The 21,679-nt window shown below is 38.8% G+C and overlaps 1 protein-coding gene across 1 annotated transcript; it reads left to right on the top strand.

Annotated features, from left to right (window-relative positions):
• The first annotated feature begins 4,358 nt into the window (after positions 1-4,358).
• Positions 4,359-9,167, top strand: dmrt2a (doublesex and mab-3 related transcription factor 2a). The gene is made up of 4 exons (XM_083913115.1): positions 4,359-4,494; positions 5,272-5,681; positions 7,401-7,503; positions 7,944-9,167. Exons 2-4 carry the CDS (start codon positions 5,307-5,309, stop codon positions 9,035-9,037), a joined length of 1,572 nt encoding a protein of 523 aa, XP_083769241.1. The 5' UTR covers positions 4,359-4,494; positions 5,272-5,306; the 3' UTR covers positions 9,038-9,167.
• The last annotated feature ends 12,512 nt before the right edge of the window (positions 9,168-21,679 follow it).

Here is a 21,679-nt window from a genome sequence, read left to right as displayed (position 1 = left end):
TACCCTTAGAACCACCTTAAATACTCATAAACACCTTAACCCTCCCCTTGACTCTCTTTTTGACTTCCCAAGACCCTGTGACACACCCCTAGAAATCTTTAAATGCAGGAGGTTCCTTTGTAAGGGAGAATAGGAAGGTCCTAATTATTCCTGGAAACCCATTCAAGGACCTGTGGAGTTTCATAACACAGACAACACATTTCGCCTGGAGGGTCCTGCTCCGTGAGGATCCTGCTCCCTGAGGATCCTCCTGTCCACCGGTCCAGCCACCTCTCAACATCAAAGCATTCCTGGTGTGGCAGCAGCAGCCCGCGGTGGCCGGTCGTAACCTCCGTAATAAATTAAGACGAAGTGGCAAATAAAGCTGCACCTGCAGGCCTGACGTTTTCACCATCTGGAGAAAAAATTAAATAAAACCAAAGATATTTTAGAAGACAAACATTATGTGTTTCTCCATTAAATTTAAGAATAAAGAAATAGAACTGCAGAGCTTAAATACTAATGATTTGGTTTATTTTGACCAGTGGAAAGAAAACATTTATTTTACTTTACTTTATCTGTTTGTGGCTGTAGAATTCTGCTTAATTGACTAAAACTTAACATTAGATAATGCATAATGTGCATATTTAATCATAACCTTTCAAAAAACTTTTAACACAAAACAATAAACAAATATTTCAATGTCAGTAATCAACTGGGGACGTTTCATGGGTATATCTATTAACATTAACATTTACTCACATGTAGTGTCTCAAAATGTTTACATTTTACAATATGTATCTTTAAAGGCTGTTTTTTTCTCACTCTGAGTCATAAATCTCCTCTTCAGCAGCACTTACACACACCACACTTTCCAGTTTCATTCATCTATATTCTGAAGGTTTTATAGAAGGATTTGTTTAGATATCATTCATAGTCTCATTTATCATTCCTAAAAACATGGCAAAATCACTTCTTAAAAAAACCTAAAACGTTGTTACCAGTATTTTCTGATTTATATAGTGATAAAAAAGAGATATCTGTAAACCTTTGACTCTAATATGTCAACAAAATGAAACAATACATTTAAACCTGACTTTATTTTTCTTCTTGGAACATACTGTATGTTCATGAACACATGTTTAATAAGATAATACCTCATTTGCATATTTAAACATAAAATTAAAGAAAAGCAGTAATACAAAAAACATTTGTCTCACTGTCAGTAATCAACTGGGGAAGTTGATGTGTTTTAGTCAAAATGTTTACCCCATTCACCTGTAGTGTGTCTTTAGCGATGCAGTTGGAGATAAAAAGCAGAACCCAACGCTCCCCTGAAGAATATAGATATCATTTAGATAAATCAAAGGCTTAAATGCTAAAACAATCCATAAAATGACAACAAACACATACAAACACACATTCATAACAATGAATAAGTAGTGTATTAGCCCAGCAAATACCAGTTCTTAGGTTGATAAAACATAATAATGTGAAAATTTCATTAGAGATATCATAAAAAAAGAAACATCAAAGTTTACAGTGAAGAATCACTATTGAGACTGAGTAATAGCAGCAGGTTGGAGTCTGGGCCAGGGTCTCTGAGCTGCAGGTCTTCCCCTCTTTTTCCTCTCTGTCTCCATCAATAAAGCATAACAAATATTTTAAAAGTAATCAGTAATGACCAAGGTACCACAGAATGTCCTCAACAGGATTAATGTGAGTATTGGTTTTCTTGGCTAGAAATAAATAAAGTGGCCTAAAATGTGAAATTAAGAAATCAAGTTAGATATCATGCAATTTTTAAATGGTCAAAATATAGTTTTATATTTCAATTAAAAGCTCTGAAACCTATTTCAAGCCCAGCAGGATTGAAGCCAGACAAAGCAGCTCACTACCCTACCCTTATTTTGAATAGAATATACAATATATCTTGCTTTTAAACGTCTCTTTGTTGTTAATTTCACGTTACAGACACAAAAGGTTAAAGTCAACATTATTGCACGCTACAGTATGTGGAGGTCTGTATTGTCCTGTTGGCAGTTCCCATGGAAGTCAGTTGGCACTGAGTAAATGTTACGATGTCTCTCTTTTTTTTTTCAGTCGACCTTTCAGTCAACAAGCTGCAAACAAAGAGCCAAAGATAGAAAGTTGTCCACATTCCTCCTTTTTAAATTCATCATCAGGTCACACCCAGCTAAAATGACACACCTGGATTTAATATATTAGGTTAATTGATTATATTAAAATAATTAATGTTATGCAAAAACAATTTGGATTAAATGTTTTTGCTGTGCATTTTTAACGTAATCTCAATAAAATGAGAAGGTAAAAATAGCATTTAAGTGACAATATAATATGCATTACACTACAAGGTCTAAGATCTAAGGGTTTGAGTTTAGGTCATTGTTTGAAATAAGTCTTAAAGCTAAGGGTTTGTAGGATTTGGGATCTTCAGAGGTTAACACTTGGATTTCAGATCAGTTGTAGGTGTATTTTAGGTTGGGGTTTCACTTGTTTTGTGTGGGACTCTGTGTGCTGACGTGGTGCTTTTCTCTGTCAGGTGTGATTGTTGTGAAAACATTGTAATCATCATCCTCAGTTACTTCTGGCTGGAGGACAGACTGTAACAACCTGCAGGACACTTTTATCACCTGTGCATCTGTTCTGTGGCAGGGCAGTTTGATATTTACACAGATCACAGATTAGACACTTGCAGGATAGCCTATAATTGCATATCATCACTGTGATATTGTTATTTCTCGTCCCTCAGATCTACATTAACCTTGATCTTTTTTTTATACGTTGCACTGTGTCTTGAATGCTAAGTAGCTTATTTATTGCTGTTTTTAATCTGGTATTAGTGCCTTTGTAGAGGGTATTTTTTAATGAATCTCAGGGCGACTGCACGATGAATAAAAAAATTCATGTTGAATTGTGAGAAGCATGGAAAACTGTGAGATTTTGTGGATGAATGGGTTGCTTTACTTAAGTAAACATATTATCAAGCATTTTAGCCTATGTTTTAACATTCCTCCTCACTTTGACAATAGAGTGGGCTGTTAAATCTATTCATTACCAGGCTGTTTACCTCTAATTAATTACAATATGTAAGGTGTCTTTGCCCAAACTCTCAACTCCTGGTTGTTCTTGTTCTGGAAACGGTTTTATCCGACTGACACTTGGTGGATAAGCCTATTTGGGTTCTACATGTGTAGACTTGATCTTTTAAGTAAGTTACAGAGTTACTTCTTCCTCCTCCTACTCCCTGCTATATAGCCCTAATATTGATTTTGTTTATTTACGTTGTTTTTGAGAATTTATAGGCCATATGTTATTCTTGTTCATTTTTAAATGAATAAACAACTTATAAGCCTACATGTTCTAAATAAAACAAAGTAACTAAACAGAATTAGGACTCAACTCAGTATCCCGAGCAATAAAGTGAGAAACTAGACATCCTTTAGCCGCTTGTATGCATATGTCAAACATAAAAAAGACAAAGAAACTATTGAGGGCATGCAGGGAACCATCAGTTAAACTGGGTAATTAGCTCTGGCTATACAAAAACAATAGGCTGACTTACTAATAGTGTTCTACATGGGCAGAGGGGCTGTACTATCAGTATTTTTTATTTTTTATTTTATCTATTTATTTGTTATTTTTACTGTTTGTTAAAGGTGCCTTGTTGATATGTATGGATTTCTGTGCTCTTGTGTTGAAGCACTTTGTAAACGTTTTATTTTAAACGTGCAATATAAATAAAGTTATTATTATAGTAATACGTTATGTTTAAATAGGTCCTGTACCAAAGCTACGGTAAAAAGTATGTGATATATTTATTTTAGGCTACTGCTTTCAACTACTAAACATGACTTGAGTGTCAATAAATAAATAAGTGCATAAATAAATTAATTTAATGAATTAATGCTGAAATAAAAACATAAATGCGGAAATAAAAGGAAAAATAAATGTATCAATAAATAAAAGAATAAATAAATGCTCTACATTCATTTCTAAATTTTTCTTCCCCTACACTTATTTATTTCTCTGTGTCTGTGTCCCTATGTTAATGGGGTGGGAGTCCCATTCATTTATTTATTTACACATTTATTTCGGCATTTGTTTATTTATTAATGCATTTATTGTATTTATTTATTGAGATCTAAGTCATGTTCAGTCCTGCATATTCAGCGCTAAATTACTGAAAAGTGAACTTGTTGCTAAGGAACTGTTGAACGTCCGTTACTAAGTGACCCCCGCCCGAGTAACTGCTCGTACTGCCATTGGTCGGCGCCTGTATGGAAGCAGCCAATCAGAGGCCGGAGAGGGCAGCCTGAGGCGGCTCATAGGAGCGGCGCTGAGCGCTGCTGCTCCAGAGGAAACTTGGATCTGTTCGGAGCGCGACAATTATTCATCCCCTCAATTAACAGCTAATTACGGCTCTGCTCTGGAGCCTGGACGGTGTGTTTGACTCCCAAAGCCTGGACCAGACCGCTGAATCTACTTCTGGAGGTAAACTGCACTCTTTTCCCACATGTTTTTAATGTTGATTTACATAGTTACCCAGTTATGGAGATTTTTGTGGAGAATAGCCTGTTAACTCTATGAGGTTGTCTAAATCCTGCATGAAATAACCAATTAAATGCCGAACACTTAACCCGAATATAGGCTGCATTTACCGGGCACACTGAGGAGCGATGACCGAAGTGGTTTTAGACTATTCATGGGCTCATGTGTTAAATCATAAGAACTTGATTTAGGCTATTTGACGCTTCCGATAATATATTTCAAAATGTGCTTACTTCCTAAACTTTTCATAAAATGAGCCTATACAATCACAATTTTTCTTTCCTGCTTTTATATCTTCATTAGGCTTTTAATGGTAAATAAATCGCAGCAGTCATACTGCTATAGGTCCCTATGTATAGTAAAGATTTTCTGTGCACTTTCTAGATTTTAACTAATATTTTTCCTCGTATGTTTTTTTGCAGATTAATAAATACAAACTAGGCCTTTCATCTTTTTATTTGTATTTTCATGCATTTTTTTTTGACAAGATATTTAGTAAGCCTATACCTCAGAGGTGACTCTTCAAAATCTATGAAGCTTGGTTATTAGGGATTATTGGAATACTAGGTTATAGTTAGGCCCTAATTAAGATAATATGTAAGATAGGCTGGACTTTGGAGTTTCCACGGGAGATAATGTGTGATTATTTTCATCTTTGCAAACGCACATAATAATAAAAACAATGATTATAATAATAACAGCCAAATAACCTGTCTCTAGACATAAACTGGGTGCAGAGACAGCCGGCGGAAGACATGTCAGAAAACGCCGGTTGCGAGTTTGAAATCGACGTGGAGAGCCTGGAGACGGAGAGCGATGACCTGGCGGACTCCTCCAGCCGCCCCGGCTCTGCGCCGCTCGGCCACACCGCCTCCGAGGACGACGGAGACGGAAGCAGCAAGGGCGACGACAAGCCCGGCCCCAGCGGCGTGTGTCCTGGGGACCAGAGGAAGCTGAGCCGGACTCCGAAGTGCGCCCGCTGCCGTAACCATGGCGTGGTGTCCTGCCTGAAGGGACACAAGCGCTTCTGCCGCTGGAGGGACTGCCAGTGCGCCAACTGCCTGCTGGTGGTGGAGAGACAGCGGGTGATGGCGGCGCAGGTGGCCCTGAGGAGGCAGCAAGCCACGGAGGTAGGCCCGGTGTGTGTGTGTGTGTGTGTGTGTGTGTGTGTGTGTGTGTGTGTGTGTGTGTGTGTGTGTGTGAGAGTGTGTGTGCGTGTGTGTGTAGATGCGTTGTGATACTGGAACGTACATTGGATGTTGCATTCAAGTGCTTTATTCAGCAACAACAGGCCTCATTAACAAGTGTAGCCTGAGGTTGTTTTACCTCAGTCAACACTTCTTTTTCTGAGTGCTGCTAAAACACACAATTAACGATAAAACAAAACATCAAATCCAGTCAACTCAAATTTGAGTTTGCATAGAGGAAGTTTGTATGTTTATTCCTCCCTCTCGTACCCTGATTTCCAGGAGAACTTGCTCCTCATAAGTCTGGAGAATTTCCCTCACACTTTTTATTTATTAATTTATCCATAAATGCTGCTCAGCTTGAGAGAAAAATCTATGTTTAACACATAAAGATTTCTTTAAAACCATACAGTTAATTAGTTAAACACGCACATCATCATCAAATGGCATGATAATAAATGATATCATTATTATCATGATGATTTCCCAGTGTTCACTTGAGTTTATAGTTATATGGTCAGCTCACAGTTTTGGCCTTTCCAACAGCCCTTGAGGCTTCCTCTCTGCCTCACACACGAGACCTGTGACCTTTTGAATTGTCGTGGAAATGTGACTTAATTCAAACTTCAGTGAGAATTACAACATTCGCTTAAAGGAATCTTCATTATTAGACTTCATATTTCAGTCAAACATGCCTCTAATTTCTCTTTTTATTCATTGGAGCTGCAGTGCAACATCAGGCTAATTTATAAACCATAATAGGCCTGAACAAGTTTTTTTTCTGATAGATCAGCAGAAATACAATTACTCTGTGCGAAATGGCTTTTTTCTTTTTTAATGCAACATTAATTCAACACCTGTCTGATATTATTTTCTCTCAAAGTCACCATGTTGAGTAGAACTTTCAATTTTGGCTTAGGTTTGTTTTTTTAAGTTTGGCCATGTTGATCAAATTTGGCAGTTATTTCATTTTTTATCAACATCAACGTCAATCAGTGGTTCTCAGAGTGGACCCAGCAAATAAACTATCATTATTTAAAAGCTTATTTACACAACTTTATGTAACAATAAATGTTTTCTTACTTTTTCAACAATTACACATTTTACTTTTTTTTACTTTAAAACAAACACAAATCTTCCTTTATGATCTCCTCAAAGCAAAAATATTTCTTATTAATATATAGCTATATGTATGTGCGTGTGTGTGTGTGTGTGTGTGTGTGTGTGTGTGTGTGTTTTATCTGCGGTGACATTCAAATATTTGAGAATGTCTGCGGTGAAATAATGAACCACGTCAGCTGTGGCATTTTAAAGATGATACCAGATGGACGTGCTTGAATGGGTGTGTGAAACTTTTATTATGCAGTCTTGTGAAAATATTACCGTTTGAACTAATGCAATAAAATGTTTCTGTCTTTAAAATGTTGTTATTTTAAATTGCTAAACACAGTTATCTGTTCTCTATTCTAAAGACAGTTTTTATAACTGTAAGACTGTAATAACTTGAATATTTCAGTAAATCATTATTAAGAAGTCGGATTATTATCCAAACACTCGACTTAAAACTTTATCCGTGACAAATCAGGCATTTTTTAGGCTCAAGAAAAACATCCTGACAACACGACTTGCGTCTTTTTTTTGTTTGTTTTTTCTATTTATCAGGACAAGAAAGGAATATCTGGGAAACAAATCCCAGCCGAGAGGAGGACGATATATCAGCGACACATTCGACCGTCCACCATGCTCGCCAAAAGCATCCTCGAAGGTAACGAGACAACAGATCCTACAAATAGAAACATGTTTTATTGCTATTTCCTTTTTCTGGTCTTCTTCTGTTTCTCTTGGCTCGTCCTCTGTCCCCGTTTATCTCTGATAAAACCTGTTTTTCCTGTAGCTCGCCTTGGATTTCTGTCTTTTTCCACTAACAACACTGGAACACTGAACACAAGGACTAGTTAACATCTGTAAGCAGTGACTTGATAAACTTATTTCGCATGTAATACATTCACTAATTACTTCCTGCACTGTCACAACATTGATTTAATAAGCAATGATTCATATATTTGGTCAGTGAAAATTCTTTTGCTGCAGTTTTGCATGTTTGTTAGTGTGAACACTTCTGCATGCATGTCTGACATCAGCTTTAATCCAAAACACATTGACTGTCATAAACCTTGAATTAAATGTGGGTTCTTTCGATGACAGGATACCGTCCGGTGCAGTCTGATCCATTCCTGGCCGCCAACCCGTCTCTCCCCCCGCCACTCAGCGATCGCATGAGAAAGAGAAGAGCCTTCGCCGACAAGGAGCTTGAAACCATCATGTTGGAGCGGGAGTACAAAGAACGAGAGATGCTGGAGAACAGCCAGGCTGCCTCGCTTATCTTCCCTAATAGCATGGCACACCACGCCGCAGAGTACAACTACAAGGCGGCCTACTCGCCGGCAGCTCAGGTCGAGACGCAGCCCAAAGAGCTGTGCAACTTCCTCGGCCCTAACTGCCTGGATCTGTCCATGCAGTACCCCGCTGGCTCAGCCAACGTCGAGCTCATCTCCTCCAACGTCAGCGTGGCCACCACATACCGCCACTACCCGCTGCAGCACTCACGAGGCGGCCTCATGATGTGGCCCCGCGGTGCAGCCAACCTGGGTGACGCCCTGCTCTACCAGCAGTGCCTGTTCAACGCCACGGCGGTGCAGAACATGAAGCCAGGCGCTGTGTGGGAGCCCAAGGGGATGCCTGCTGAGAGCCAGCCGCCAGAGCAGGAGGCTGCGGCCGCTCTCGCCGCTAAACTGGAAGGATCCCGAGCAGCCGCGCTGCAGGACTCATCAGACCCTCAGCGGGCTGATCCCAAGCCTCCGGGAGTCACCCAGGGGGGGCAGAGGGAGTGCTCAGCCTTCTCTCCACCCAAGAGGAGCTTTGGACAATCCTTCCCCAACAACTCTCAGAACCAAAACTCCAGCCAAGTCCTGAACAAGCTTAGCAAGGACGCTAAACTTTCCATGAAACTCAACTCTTTTCACTCCCTCATCCAGCACTCTCTGAGTGAGAAACCAAGCGGCGGGGCCGGGCTGGAGCTCAGGGCTCCTTACTGCAAAGAGCTCTTAGAGGAGGCCGCCCGAAAGTTCAGGGAGGGCTCGGCCAAGGACATTCAGGCCGTGAAAATCACAGACAGGTACGCCAAAGACTTTCTGTCCAAGCCTGTTGGGACCAAGATGGCGTCCAGTGAGTCTTTGTCCTTCTCCGTGGAGGCCATACTGAAGAGACCCACGCCCGCCATGAGTCGAGCATTCCACTAATTTCCATTCAGTGTCTTTTCTTGCACTAAACATCAGGTTTGTCTCAGTTCGAGAGCATCTAAAGTTGTGGTTTTGGGGTCAAACTAAATCTTAAACACAGGCACTGCATTAGAAACTAGACCAGCTATTTGTGTCCCATTGTAATATTTATGTACAGTATATTATATTTTTCATGTGCATGTTAACTTTATTGTGTAGAGTATTTAAACATTATCCCAATGTTTTCCTCATGTCAATAAACTTTTAAAAGATTGAACTCTTTCCATAAAGAGTGTCGTATTTCATTTAATGCTGGAGTTATGACATGTTTAAGTGTGAACAGGTTTTTGTTTAGTCTGCACACACGGATAAATCACTGGGTTTATTACGTTCATAACAGTTCAAACCAAACAGGAGATGTAGCACTAATAAAAAAAAAAAAGACTTCTCATACAAATGCCAGCAGATAGAAAACAGTTTAATTGTTATACTGTATCTTAATTCATGTGAGTTTTATAAAAATAAATAATAATAATAAAAGTAATAATAAAATGCCACAAACAATTTGAGGACATTTCTTTATCATTTAAAAAAAACAACTGACTTTTTGAAATCTTGAATTTTGACAAGTTTTGTGAAAATTAAGATTTACAAAATTAATACAATTAAAAAATATTACATAAATATTACATATAAACCAACGTAAACGTCAACAGTAGACACACTAACTCATCATTTGTATTTTGACTTACTTTATGAATTTTTGTTTTTTAAATTACATGTTTGTTGTTTTCACATTCTCCGTCACAAGGCCTCCAGAAATGAGTGCCTCACATTTTAATTTTAATTTTTTTAATTTTTGGGGCTCGTTTACTGTCGAAACTTGACATATTTTATTTTATAAGTTGATGTCAAGATATCAACAAAATAAGAGCAGTAGGGTTGTATTTAAAATCAATTGCACAGGATTCTCCGTCTGATTATTTACAAATCATTGGGATATTAAATGAAATCACAATAACTTGATAGTAACCCGACAATAAAACAAAAATGTTTTGCGTAAATCTGACAGCAAATATTTTTCTTGCCGTGAAAAAAGTAAAGCTGTGAACTCGGCCTCACTGAGACTTGCTAAAGGATTATAGCTGGATTGTTTTTATGTTATTATGTATTTGCATAAATACAAAATACACAAACAGAATACATAAATGAAGCGTGGATGTGGACAAACTGCAGGCGTTTGAAACATGATACCAGTCCATAAATCTGTGAGAAGCATCATCTCATCCGTTCAAGATGCATTTCTCCACTCATTCCTTTCCAGTTACGGACTCTCGTGTGTGTGTGTGTGTGTGTGTGTGTGTGTGCGTGTCCACGCTGAAAGACAGCTTCAAACATGGGTTTCACATGAGCTGCAGAACACTGATCCGTGCAATAATGAACAAGATGAGAGGTTAAAAGAAAAGTCACTAATCTCTTCTCTCTGGCACAGACGTTCACATTTCAGCAGCGTGAATCTGAAGCCAAACCACTTTAAAGCTCTATTGTCACTTTACTTTTTTTTTTTACTTTTTCTTCTTCTTCTTCTCTTAAGCCCACTGAGAAATCTGATGTCATGAGGAGATTGTGGATGTGTGATCGCCTCAAAGAGAGTCCTGTGTAATTGGATTTGGGCTGATGATGACATTTTGTGTCACCAGAGAAAGCTGACATCATTTTAAGTAGCCTGTGGTGTCGAATTTTTTGTGGTGCGTGTGTGTGTGTGTGTTTGAGAAAGAGAGAGAAAGAGGAAAAGGAAGAGGGAGACAGAGAATGACTTGGTGGTTTGATATCAGACTAAAACTGTTAACAAAAACACAAAGTTTCCACTCAAGATAAGAAAATCTGAACTTTTTATTTTATCTATTGTCTTTTTCCTGTCGTGTTTACAGTAGTTTAACAATTCATTTATCTGAAATATACAGTAAAAGTGTATCAGAGTGCATTTAAAAAAATCTAAAATATGCTTGGTTTCTTTTTTTTAGGGGAGACTTAGATGAGATACCATTCCCACATCCGTACGATAAATATGACGCTACAGCGAGCAACAAGTTAGCTTAGCTTAGCATAAAGACCGGAAACAGCTAGCCTGGCATATTATAAAAGCAACAAAATACTTCTACCAACACCTCTAAAGCTCACTAACTAATTAACAGTGGTTGAGTCAGAAATTAAATATTTACATGCTATTTAGTGCCCTGAAACAGCAGCTTATTTGATGTTTTAGTATATCAGAAAACATACTTTTGAAACCAACTGTTAGTGGATTACTCACTATTACCAGTGAAATATTATAATATGCAAACATTGGACCATAGAATGTATAATGGAGATGGACGTAGCTACCGTGATATCGCCCGTTGGTTTGTGGATTACTGTTTTGAAGCCAGGAGATTGTATTTTGGCTGTCGTCATCTTGGTTTTTTAAACCGGACGTGACCATATTTGGAGAAAGGGGCAGGGCTGCGGATGAGCGCTAAGAAGGCGTAAGTAGGCTGTGTTACACTGTTGTCGCAATGATAGAGATTAAGACCATAAACTCATTAGGAATTTTTTTACTGAGGTAATAAATCAAGTTAAAAGTAAACTAATTTTCTCATTGACTTCTGTACAAACTGACCAGTGGAGTCGCCCCATGTTGGACGTTAGAGAGAAACTTCAGCGTTTGCTTACAGATGTGGAAGCTACGTTCATTTTATTATACTTCACTAAAGTAAACGACTATACAGTCTATTCACTGGACACTATATTATGCCTGCATAAATTTCCCACAATGCAATAAGGTAGTTATGACAGAGAAATGGACAACTACATTTGAACAGAAACGTGAACTTTAGATAAAGTCAGGTTTAAAATTCTTGTTTCATTTTGTTGAAATATAAGAGTTGTTGGATATCTTTTTTTTTATCACTCCATAAATCAGAAAATACCGGCAATAGCCTTAAAAATGTTGTTTAAATCAGGCTGTGAATGATGCATGAACAAAGTCCTCTGTAAAAACCTTCAGGATATAGAGAGGAATGAAACTGGATAGTTAGTGTCTAAGTGCTGCTGAGGTGGAGATTTCTGACTCAGTGAGAAAAAAACTCATGTTGAGACGGCCTTTAAAGATACAACTTTAAAATGTATACATTCTGAGATACTGCAGGTGAATAGGGTAAAAAACATTAACTAATAGATATCACATTGAAACTTCCCCATTTATGGAAGCCTTAAACTGTCATACATAACATACATTTTATTTCCTCCATTTTTTGTTATAACAAGATATTTTTGATCCACTTTGAGGTGATAATGAGATAATACCTCCGTTTTCTCGTGATAACGAGATAATTAATTTGGAATTTGGAGAGTCAGTGAAGTGATGTCAGAGGAGCAGGAGAATATCGATCACCATCACATATCTCTTCAATCAAAGCCTGAAACAGACTGAATTAACTTCATGTCTTTTTATTACAGATAAAGTTCCCATTAGTGTGCGTCATCTAAGAAGACAGTTAGGAAGGCTTCAGCTTTATCAGAGGCATGAGTGAGCCTGAAGTCCTCATTAACTACAGTTTGTTTGTTTTTTAAACAAACTTTATTGTCAACAAAATTATATTACAACAATACCAGCACAGGGAGTTAAACAATGTGCACATAAATATACAGATTACAGTTTAATTTCATACCAGTAAATAACCAACTGAAATCATCTGTCAGTGTTTTTTCATCGTGTTCTTCAAGATATGAGAACTCTTTATGAGGCATCACATGTCAGGTGTGATGGAAATCTCAGGCCTATCACATTTCATTTATTTTATATTAAACAAATTATCGCTTTATAACGAGAAAACGGAGGAAATAAAATGTATCTATGACCGCGTAGTGCTTCCGTACCCAGTTGATTACTGACATTAAGACAAACTTTTTTTTTGTTGACAGGTTTTCTGAAATGTTCTGTTTAGAAACAAACAGATAAAGTGAACAAATTAAATGTTTTTTTTCCACAAGTCTGAAAGAAGACGTGTTAATGAAGTATAATAGCCTAAATGATGATTTTGCCTGGCATGTCTCCTCTGAAGTACAAGTACATCAAAATTGTACTTAGGTAATGTATTTGAGTTAATGTTTTTTCCACGCTTTATAATTGGCAGCATGTAAATAGTTCCTTTTCCAACTTCCAGATTTATAGCCCTGAAGTATCAAATCTTGAGATATAACAAAGCACAATGAAGACAGTGTGTGTGTGTGTGTGTGTGTGTGTGTGTGTGTGTGTGTGTGCACAGCAGTTGGCTGCTGAGCAGAAGGTGACAGTGTTTGCCCGCACTAACCGCCACTGATAAGTATCTGCTGAAGTCCTTACTGAGGTCTCATTCCCAGTGTGAGATTTAACATGTCAGCAGAGTGAACTGGATTGTTGACTCACCCCCGTCCGCTCGTCCTCCCTCCCTCCTCCTCCTCCTCCATGCTCTTATCAACAGTTGTAGTTCACACAGTAGCATTTTGTTCCGGGTGCGCAGGTGTCGTTTGCCATTTAGAGACTTCAATGACTTTCCTTCATGCTGTGATGTTGAGAAAACACACACACACACACACACACACACACACACACACACACACACACACACACGCACACACAAACACACACTTTCTGGGAATTTCTCTTTCGTGTCTCTTATTTCAAGGCTCAGAAAGACAACATTACAGTGGTCACTAAGTACAGATTCATTCATATATATATATATATATATATATAAACTTTATTTGTCGCTGGGGGGCAATTCAGGGCACACAGAGCAGCAAATAACGTCAGTGCAACTATACAAAAACATTTTAACCTATCATATCATATCATATATATATATACATATATACTGTATATATATGTATATATATACTATGCAGCATATATACAGGTATATATATATATGTATAATATATCAAATGATCATAGTGTACATTTCACCTCATAATAATAATAATATTGTATATCACATGCTATATCATACTGTTTAATAAGATAAGATAATCCTTCATTAGTTAACAGTAAGAATGCAAGTTAACAAGTAAGTAAACAGTAAATAGCAAAATATGATAAGATAATAAACTGGAAAAAGATGCCAAAAATGTTAAATATCAATGTTTCTGTGGTTTGCAGAAAAGTATAATTGCGATATTTGTTCCGGTGACCAGGCTCAACTGTTTGTCTTGTTAGTAAGTGAATGCAGTGAACAATCAAACTGGAGAATAGTTTAATTAGTCCGATCATATGTGTATTGATCTGTTGGAAGAAAAGTCCAACAAAATAAGAGCAAGTACGGACTTCCCCTGCTACGATACAACAACTCCATTCTTCTCCTGCCCATATGGCATTTGGCTGCCCTGCCAGTGACTGTGTGGTTGGTTTATTGCTTTATCACCATCACCATCACACACACAAATGAACCTCTCTCCAGGTGTTGTAGCAAGCCATCCGTTCCAGTGTTGCCATTGTCACGCCAGTAACTCCCAGCCCATCATGATACGCTACAATCCTTTGCACATTAAGAATCTATTAAGATCCACAAACCCTCTCCCTCTCTCTCTCTCTCTCTCTCACACACACACACACACACACACACACACACACACACACACACACACACACACACACACACGTTCACAGAAAAAAATCCCACGGTGGTTTATTTTGACTCTAGAAATAAATGGCACATGCTGTATTTTGCATCGGCGATCAGCGGGCGTGAAGGAAAAGGGAAGGATTCCTATTCATTTGTCTCTACCAGCAGCAGCCGGGAGAAGAACACCGGTAGGTTCATGTATTCCCCACGACACCTTGTAATCCAATAAGAAATGTGTTGAACTTCAGCTTTTTGACAAGTAGCTCCCACTTAATTACCATGTTGTCAGGGCTGACAGGCCTGGGGGCTGATAGGGGCGAAAGGCTGGTGGTTCATGGCTGAAGGGGGTCTGGGAATATCCTAAAAACAGTGTCACATACACACAGATATGAACTGGGATGATTCAACACACACTGGAGTTTTAGTTGTTTGAGCATTTCTTGGTTTTTCTATAAAATGATCTCTACTTTAACCTCCATTGGGCCTACATTACAGAGGCAGCAAGTAGAAGTGTCTTCTGGTGTTCAGATGTGGACAAATGTTGTGTTGAGTTTGTTTCCCCACACTGGTGGAGGGGGGTGGGGCGGGGGTGATCCCCCTCCCTGGTGTCCTCATGGATGCCCCTATGATAAAAGATGATAATGTGCCTTTCACGTGGGGAAGCATGATTCAGTTCCACATAGGTTGTAACACATTTTTGAAAACGTTCTTCTCGTGTGAATTTTTTGTTTTATGCGGTTGCTTTATTGGTGCTAAAATGCAAAGACTTAATATGTTTTTCAGTGTAAACACAAAGTATGGTAATGCTAAACAATCCAAAAGCAAATATGTATAGTTAAGTTTTTGCCTTTTTTGAGTGTTTTGGCTAATTTCATTACTACCCGTTCATAAATGGCTGATTGCTAGGTTCCCAGTATTGAAGCCTGTTCTCATTCCCACGGTGTCAAATACTGACGTTTTCAACGTAAACAATAGCTGTGTTCGAAATTGTTCCCTATCATAGAAGTAGTGCACCAAAGTCTGTACGCTATTTTGTAGTGATGTTTGAATTCTCCATGGTTAATTTCATTCACTATATAGTCCACTATAAAATACCCGAAATGCACAAATTATTTGAGTGTACATATGGTGTTGTACTCTCGTATACGTCAATGCAATGCAGTCATGTTTTACCAGAAGAGAAGATGAAGCAGAAGAGGTGCAAACGGTAGCCAGTTATCTTTGAGCTAGGTGCAGTTACAGTTCTTCGCGAGCCGACTGCAGTTTCTCGGGCGGCAGTAGCTCAGTCCATAGGTGATTCGGCTGGGAACCGGAGCGTTATCGGTTCGAGTCCCTGTGTGAACCATGAATGGAGCGTAGACTGGTGGCTGGAGAGGTGCCAGTTCATCTCATGTGTATTTCGGGCCTGTGTGTTTGTAACCTGTATAATAATAACAGAGTGAAAAAATTGAAGGAATAAAGGAATTCTTCTACCCGCTCGTGAAATAAGTTAATTGTGGGCTATTTAAGATCGCAATCGGGACACACAACCATTGTTAATAAAACCACACTTTGACACTATCGAAATGTCAACAATTTATTTGGGATTTAACATTGAAATTAACATCAACATAAATATTGACTTTACTGTCCTCCTGAGTGCAGGTTTGAATCATAAACAGACTCATTAATGAGTTCACAGCTCTGTTTGTTGACATGATGTAATGCTGAAATGATTTCTGCCTCCAAAGCAGCTTTACCATCAACATTTTCTATATCTAAACCTCCAATCTGCTGCGTTTACACAAACACTGGCTTCAGGCCAGCATTAACAGAAGATAAGACCTCATTGATCCTCAGAGGGGAAATTCAGGACAATTAACACTTTCTGTCCATTGAACAGCGTCCTGTTGCGTCCTGAGGATCGGCGATGATAAGGCACTTTAAAGGAACTGAACTCAACATTTAGAGCATTAATAAAGCAATTAACAAATATTTCTTACATAAATATATAGTGGAATAATGGCGTCCTGAGCGAAGAATGAAGTCACTCTGTAATCTGAGTTTCTCTGTTGTTTCTTTTCATAGACGTTCATAGATGTTTGCGCAAAAAACATTGTTAATTCGAGTATTTGGAAGCTGGAAAATATACGTTTAGTTCATCAAAGTATACTTTCATAAACTAAAAAGTGAGTTTGAAGTAAATTACCAACAAAATAACAGTTCACCTGTGAGCATGGCCTACCGGGCACAGGCCCCAGGGGCCCATAACATCAGGGGCCCTGACTCATAAAATGTTTCTGAGAAAGAAACAAAATGATTACAGAGAAATGTTTAATGATCACAAGTATACACAAAGAGACAAAAATGACCAAAGGGATGCAAAATGACCACGACAAGATGCTAAATGACTGAAAACAGACAACCACAGAGACAAAAACAGACAAAATAAATAAAAATAGATGTAAAACAATAACAAAGACATACAAAACAACTAAAAATTGAAGTTGTCTCATTATACGTCCATGCCTATAATACTACTTGTACATTGATATTGTATACTAACTATATGAAGTATACCTAGGGAAATATACATGAACTTTACTTATGTTTACTTGATAAAATTAACTTTAAGTATACTTCATTGCTTAGCTTTCAGTGACAGTGATCTGCTTCTCCGAGCTGGTGGCGTGCTAACTGTCATCAGTTTGAAGTCACTTTCGATAAGTACCTCATACAACCACATTTCAAAAATAACCAAATTGTCCCTTTAAAGTCCCTGTTTCTTCTCTGCCAACTGCAGCAGTTCTCTTGTTTCGGTTGTGGCGGGAGCCTCCAGGATCACCCTGCACTTCTGTTCTCAGTGGGGGGAAGAGACAGAGGCTTTTTGCAACACAAACTGACATTTGGATTACTAAAGAAGACAAGTGAACAGTCAGTCTGCGGCTCAAAGTAAACAGCAAAGGTCCATAAAGCAATTAGGGCCCTCGAGGGAGATGTAAGCTGTATACTGTACACTGCATTGTGCTTTGTTCCACTCAGTAGAGACGCATTGTTACAACTTTAATTTGCAAGTTGAAGCGACTTGAAGGTGTGTCTCGTCTTCTCTCCGGAATCATTTTGAAACATTGACGCAAGTATCAAGGAGAAAGGCAAATTCAGCCACTTCACATTCAGATGATAGCCACATTTGCAAGTTAATGCAAATAATTGTAAATCTTTGAGCAGCCAGTGTCTGGGAAAGTGAAACCTTGAGACACAAAAAGAAGAAGACGTAAACCATCAGCTTTTTCTTAAAGCGGCGTCTACTTCCACCAGCAGTTTGTAACATTTGATGAGCTGAGTTTCTCATGGCCGCTCCTTTCAAAATGTTTTTGATTTGCTCAGTTTTTCTCTAAAAGAAAACATCTTTATTTTGTGACTTAATCAAACATTGGCTTCTTCTCCACCTGCTGAGCTTTTGCAGGGAATTTGCCAGTCTAAACATCCATGTAAATCCTATGGAAAAATGCTTTGGATTACATTGTCACCCAAAGAAAATATTGTGATTCTCTGCAGCGTACTGTCACCCGCGGGCTGTACACACTTATTACAAATGTTATTTCTGTCAGGGTTGTTGTCTTTACCGCCTTGCCTGCAATCAAGTCTCTGTAAAAAGACATCAGTTGCGGCTGTTGCAGCACTAACACCTCTGCACGTAGAGGACGGTGCAGGTGGTGCAGCTGTAATCCTCAGTGATAAATGACCACCGCACCTGGCTTATGCTAACCAAAGTAAACACCATGATTGCTCTGGTTAACACTTAAAAGTTCTGATTTGCATAGGACTATAAGAGTGTATTCAAATGTACACTCCCTACACAGCATCCCTCCAGGCAAACGGAGCGTCTATGTTTAGAGTGGGGCATCTACTTCTTTTACTGCAGAGGTTAGACATTAGACATTTACTGACTCATTTACAGATATGGCTTTGTTTGCTATTATAGTATGAAGAGAACTCTATAGAAAACAGGACATTTTGAGGGATTGATTCTTTTTGCACCTCCACCATTCATATGTAAATGAGTGATGAGTGTTTTCTTGTTACTCTAATAACATGACATGATCAGGTGGAAATGGATCTATTGTAAACTGAAAGGCTGGGTTTGAAATAATAAACAGAGTAGCTCACTGGCTCGGTCAGTGGCCCTTAGGGTATAATACCAACGCCCATGGCACCCTTTAGCGTCTGTACAGCCATTTTCACATATGAACTTCATAACAATTATCAGGAGAATCAGATCCGAAGGAAGTCCAGTCAAGTGGCAGGAGAGAGGAGGCAACGCATACCACACCGCGCTGATGGAGCGGTGCTTTAAGTGAAATCATCCCAGGGTCTTTTTCAGCAAATACACTCATCAAATAAGCCATCGAGACATTTTTTTAACAACTATTAACGGAGATATCCCGGAGAGACAATAACTGTCGCTAACAGCTGAATGTGGCTAACACTGATTAGCTCGGGGCAGCACGGTGAAGGCATTTAAACATTTTTTTAACCTCTAATGCTGCTCATGATAACACCAAACCTCTGCAGTAGCATGAGAAGAGTCCTCACACATTAACCAAAGCACCAATGGACTCCTTCCTTTTGGATTGACTTTGGTAATCGACTTGAATGGACTTTACTATGAGAGGAGCTGCTACCGGGGCCAGTTGGTAAGTCTTTCAAAATAGTCTTTTAATAAACTCTGGGTTTATTAATTACGTTGTTGCTTCGATTCAAGTCTCTTGCTCTTCATTGAATTTGGGCACAATGGTACAAAGAAGGACTCGGTTCCCTCCGTTCACACCAAAGAGCCGTTCAAAAGAACCGTTTACCAAACCGAACCATCACTACTACAAAAACAGTTGAGACACACTGAGCATGTATCAACAAGGAGCAGTTTTTATTTTGTCATCTGTCAATTATTTGTGTTGGTCAGAGTTTTTGGGAGCACAGGGTTTTTGACTGACCAATGACTGGAGTTGGAGCCTCTTTGCAATTTGTTCTGCCTGTGATGGTTGTTGGCTTTTATGTTCATTTGAATAAACTGTATTTACACATTTATGTAATGAGTAAAGGACAATAAAGTCTGTGTAGTATATACTGTATATTGGGACAGAGCTACACTGTACAGTGTAAATGGTCAATGTCTTTCCCGACTCTGTTTCCTGTTTCAAGGATTGCATTTGGTTTATTTACAGCTTCTTCTCAGCTCTAAGTGTGTCATCACGTCATGCAGCCAGCTGTCTCTGCAGCACAGTGTGCATTTCCACAGTGAAAGATGGATTTAATCATCTGTCCTCAAACCAGCAGTCAAACTCCAGACTGGAACTTCCTGTGTCTGCATGGGCAGTGGGACACTTTTACTGGTCCATCTGGAGGAGCTGATGGTGCTCATGTGTGAATGGGTTGACACCAGGATATACTGCGTGCTACTATTAGTGAGTACGACAGTGAGTACTTCTTCACTGAGTGTTAGGTGATATGTGTGTACCTGCTTCAGTACATGATATACTATACATCCAGTGGCAATGTTTAGAGTCAATGAAGGATTAAACTGTGCACTGTTTATGTTGTGTGGCATAAAATAAGGGTTTGGCTTTGACGTCAGAGAACTAGGTTTATGTCCGGACTCAGAAAAAGTATTTATATTACCTTTCATTGACCTTTATCAACACAGCACAAACACAAGCATCCAAATAATAGGATAGCTTTTTTTTACTTGCATGATTTACATTTTATAAATCTTTAAATGAGCATTGTTAGAAGGAGCCTGAGATGTAAGATTTTCATTGTTGTGTATGTATCAGTAAATTAAGTTTTTTAGTTTTACAGGTTTGTTTCACTCTCCCTTCTCATAAGTAATATTCTCATATGCTTCTCTTTCACACATGCAGGAGATTGTGTCACACTTGATCTCAGTTCCTGGAAACACTGTTTGGTTTAGTCGAGGGGAGGTGACCAAAGACTGTATGAAAAATGGACGTAGCGTCTCCGTCGAGGTCCGTTCTCTCAACTTGATCCAATCATCCTCGCCTCTGGGAGTCTCCATCTTTTCAGACTTTGACTCCGCCTCATTTCCTCTTACCAAAAAGGGCATGTATGTGACGTTGGGGGAGGGAGATACGTCTGTCTGGCTGAGGTTACTTCCGAGGAGAAGTGAGGGCCAGGGGCTAGCTGTCACTCTAGAGGCTGTGCCCCTAATTATTCAACAACTTTAAACTCCTATAAAATAAAAACTAGCCTCGTTCAAAAAATTCCACCCCCCTCAGTGTTGTCATGAAGATATGACCTAAACATACAGACTAGAATGTTTTTTCTGTACCAGGCTTTAAATCGGTTTAAAAGGGCCTGTTTAACATGGGGGTCAATCAGAAACTGCTCTATTTTGAAAGCGGTCCTTAGTAGACACTCGGAGAACTGCAGTTTTTGGCACTTCCTGATTGGATCAACCAGGAAGTCACTGTGGTGGGGGCTTGGACATGACGCAGATTACATCATGTAGCTGAAGAAGACGTTCCTGAATCTGTTTTTGCAGCCATGTACTTGTGTACTTCCACAAAAAACTAACAAAACAGTGACCCACTCCTGAAAAGAAATTGAAAAGAAAATATTCCCAAATTGGATAGGGGAAATTCCAAATGTGTTTTTTCAAATATAGCATTTTCCTCATCAAGACATATGCTGATATTGTTGGCATTTTAGAGACATTACTTGGACGTCTATACAGCCCATTTGTATTATGGGTCTCAATCAGGGTTTTTACTACCGTTTACAGCCTCTTGCCTTCTTACAGTCAGCTCAGTGTGTTGTACACAAATCAACCAGCCAGCTGTTTGAGAGACCTGGGTAGAGATGCATGCCCGAAAAGAAACCCACAATTCTGGTTGGAAGAAGAAACACACCGACTTTTAAACATTATGAAAGACAAAGTGCTAAGTGCAGATATCATAACACCGATGTTTCCAAGAAGGTGGTTGAAGAAATTAAACAGCTTAGTAGGAATATATTCATTTTA

This window comes from Echiichthys vipera (genome assembly GCF_963691815.1).
Source record: "Echiichthys vipera genome assembly, chromosome: 4".
Lineage (NCBI taxonomy): Eukaryota > Metazoa > Chordata > Actinopteri > Perciformes > Trachinidae > Echiichthys > Echiichthys vipera.
The sequence above is the reverse complement of the archived record's forward strand: the minus strand, read 5'-3'. Positions and strand labels throughout refer to the sequence as shown.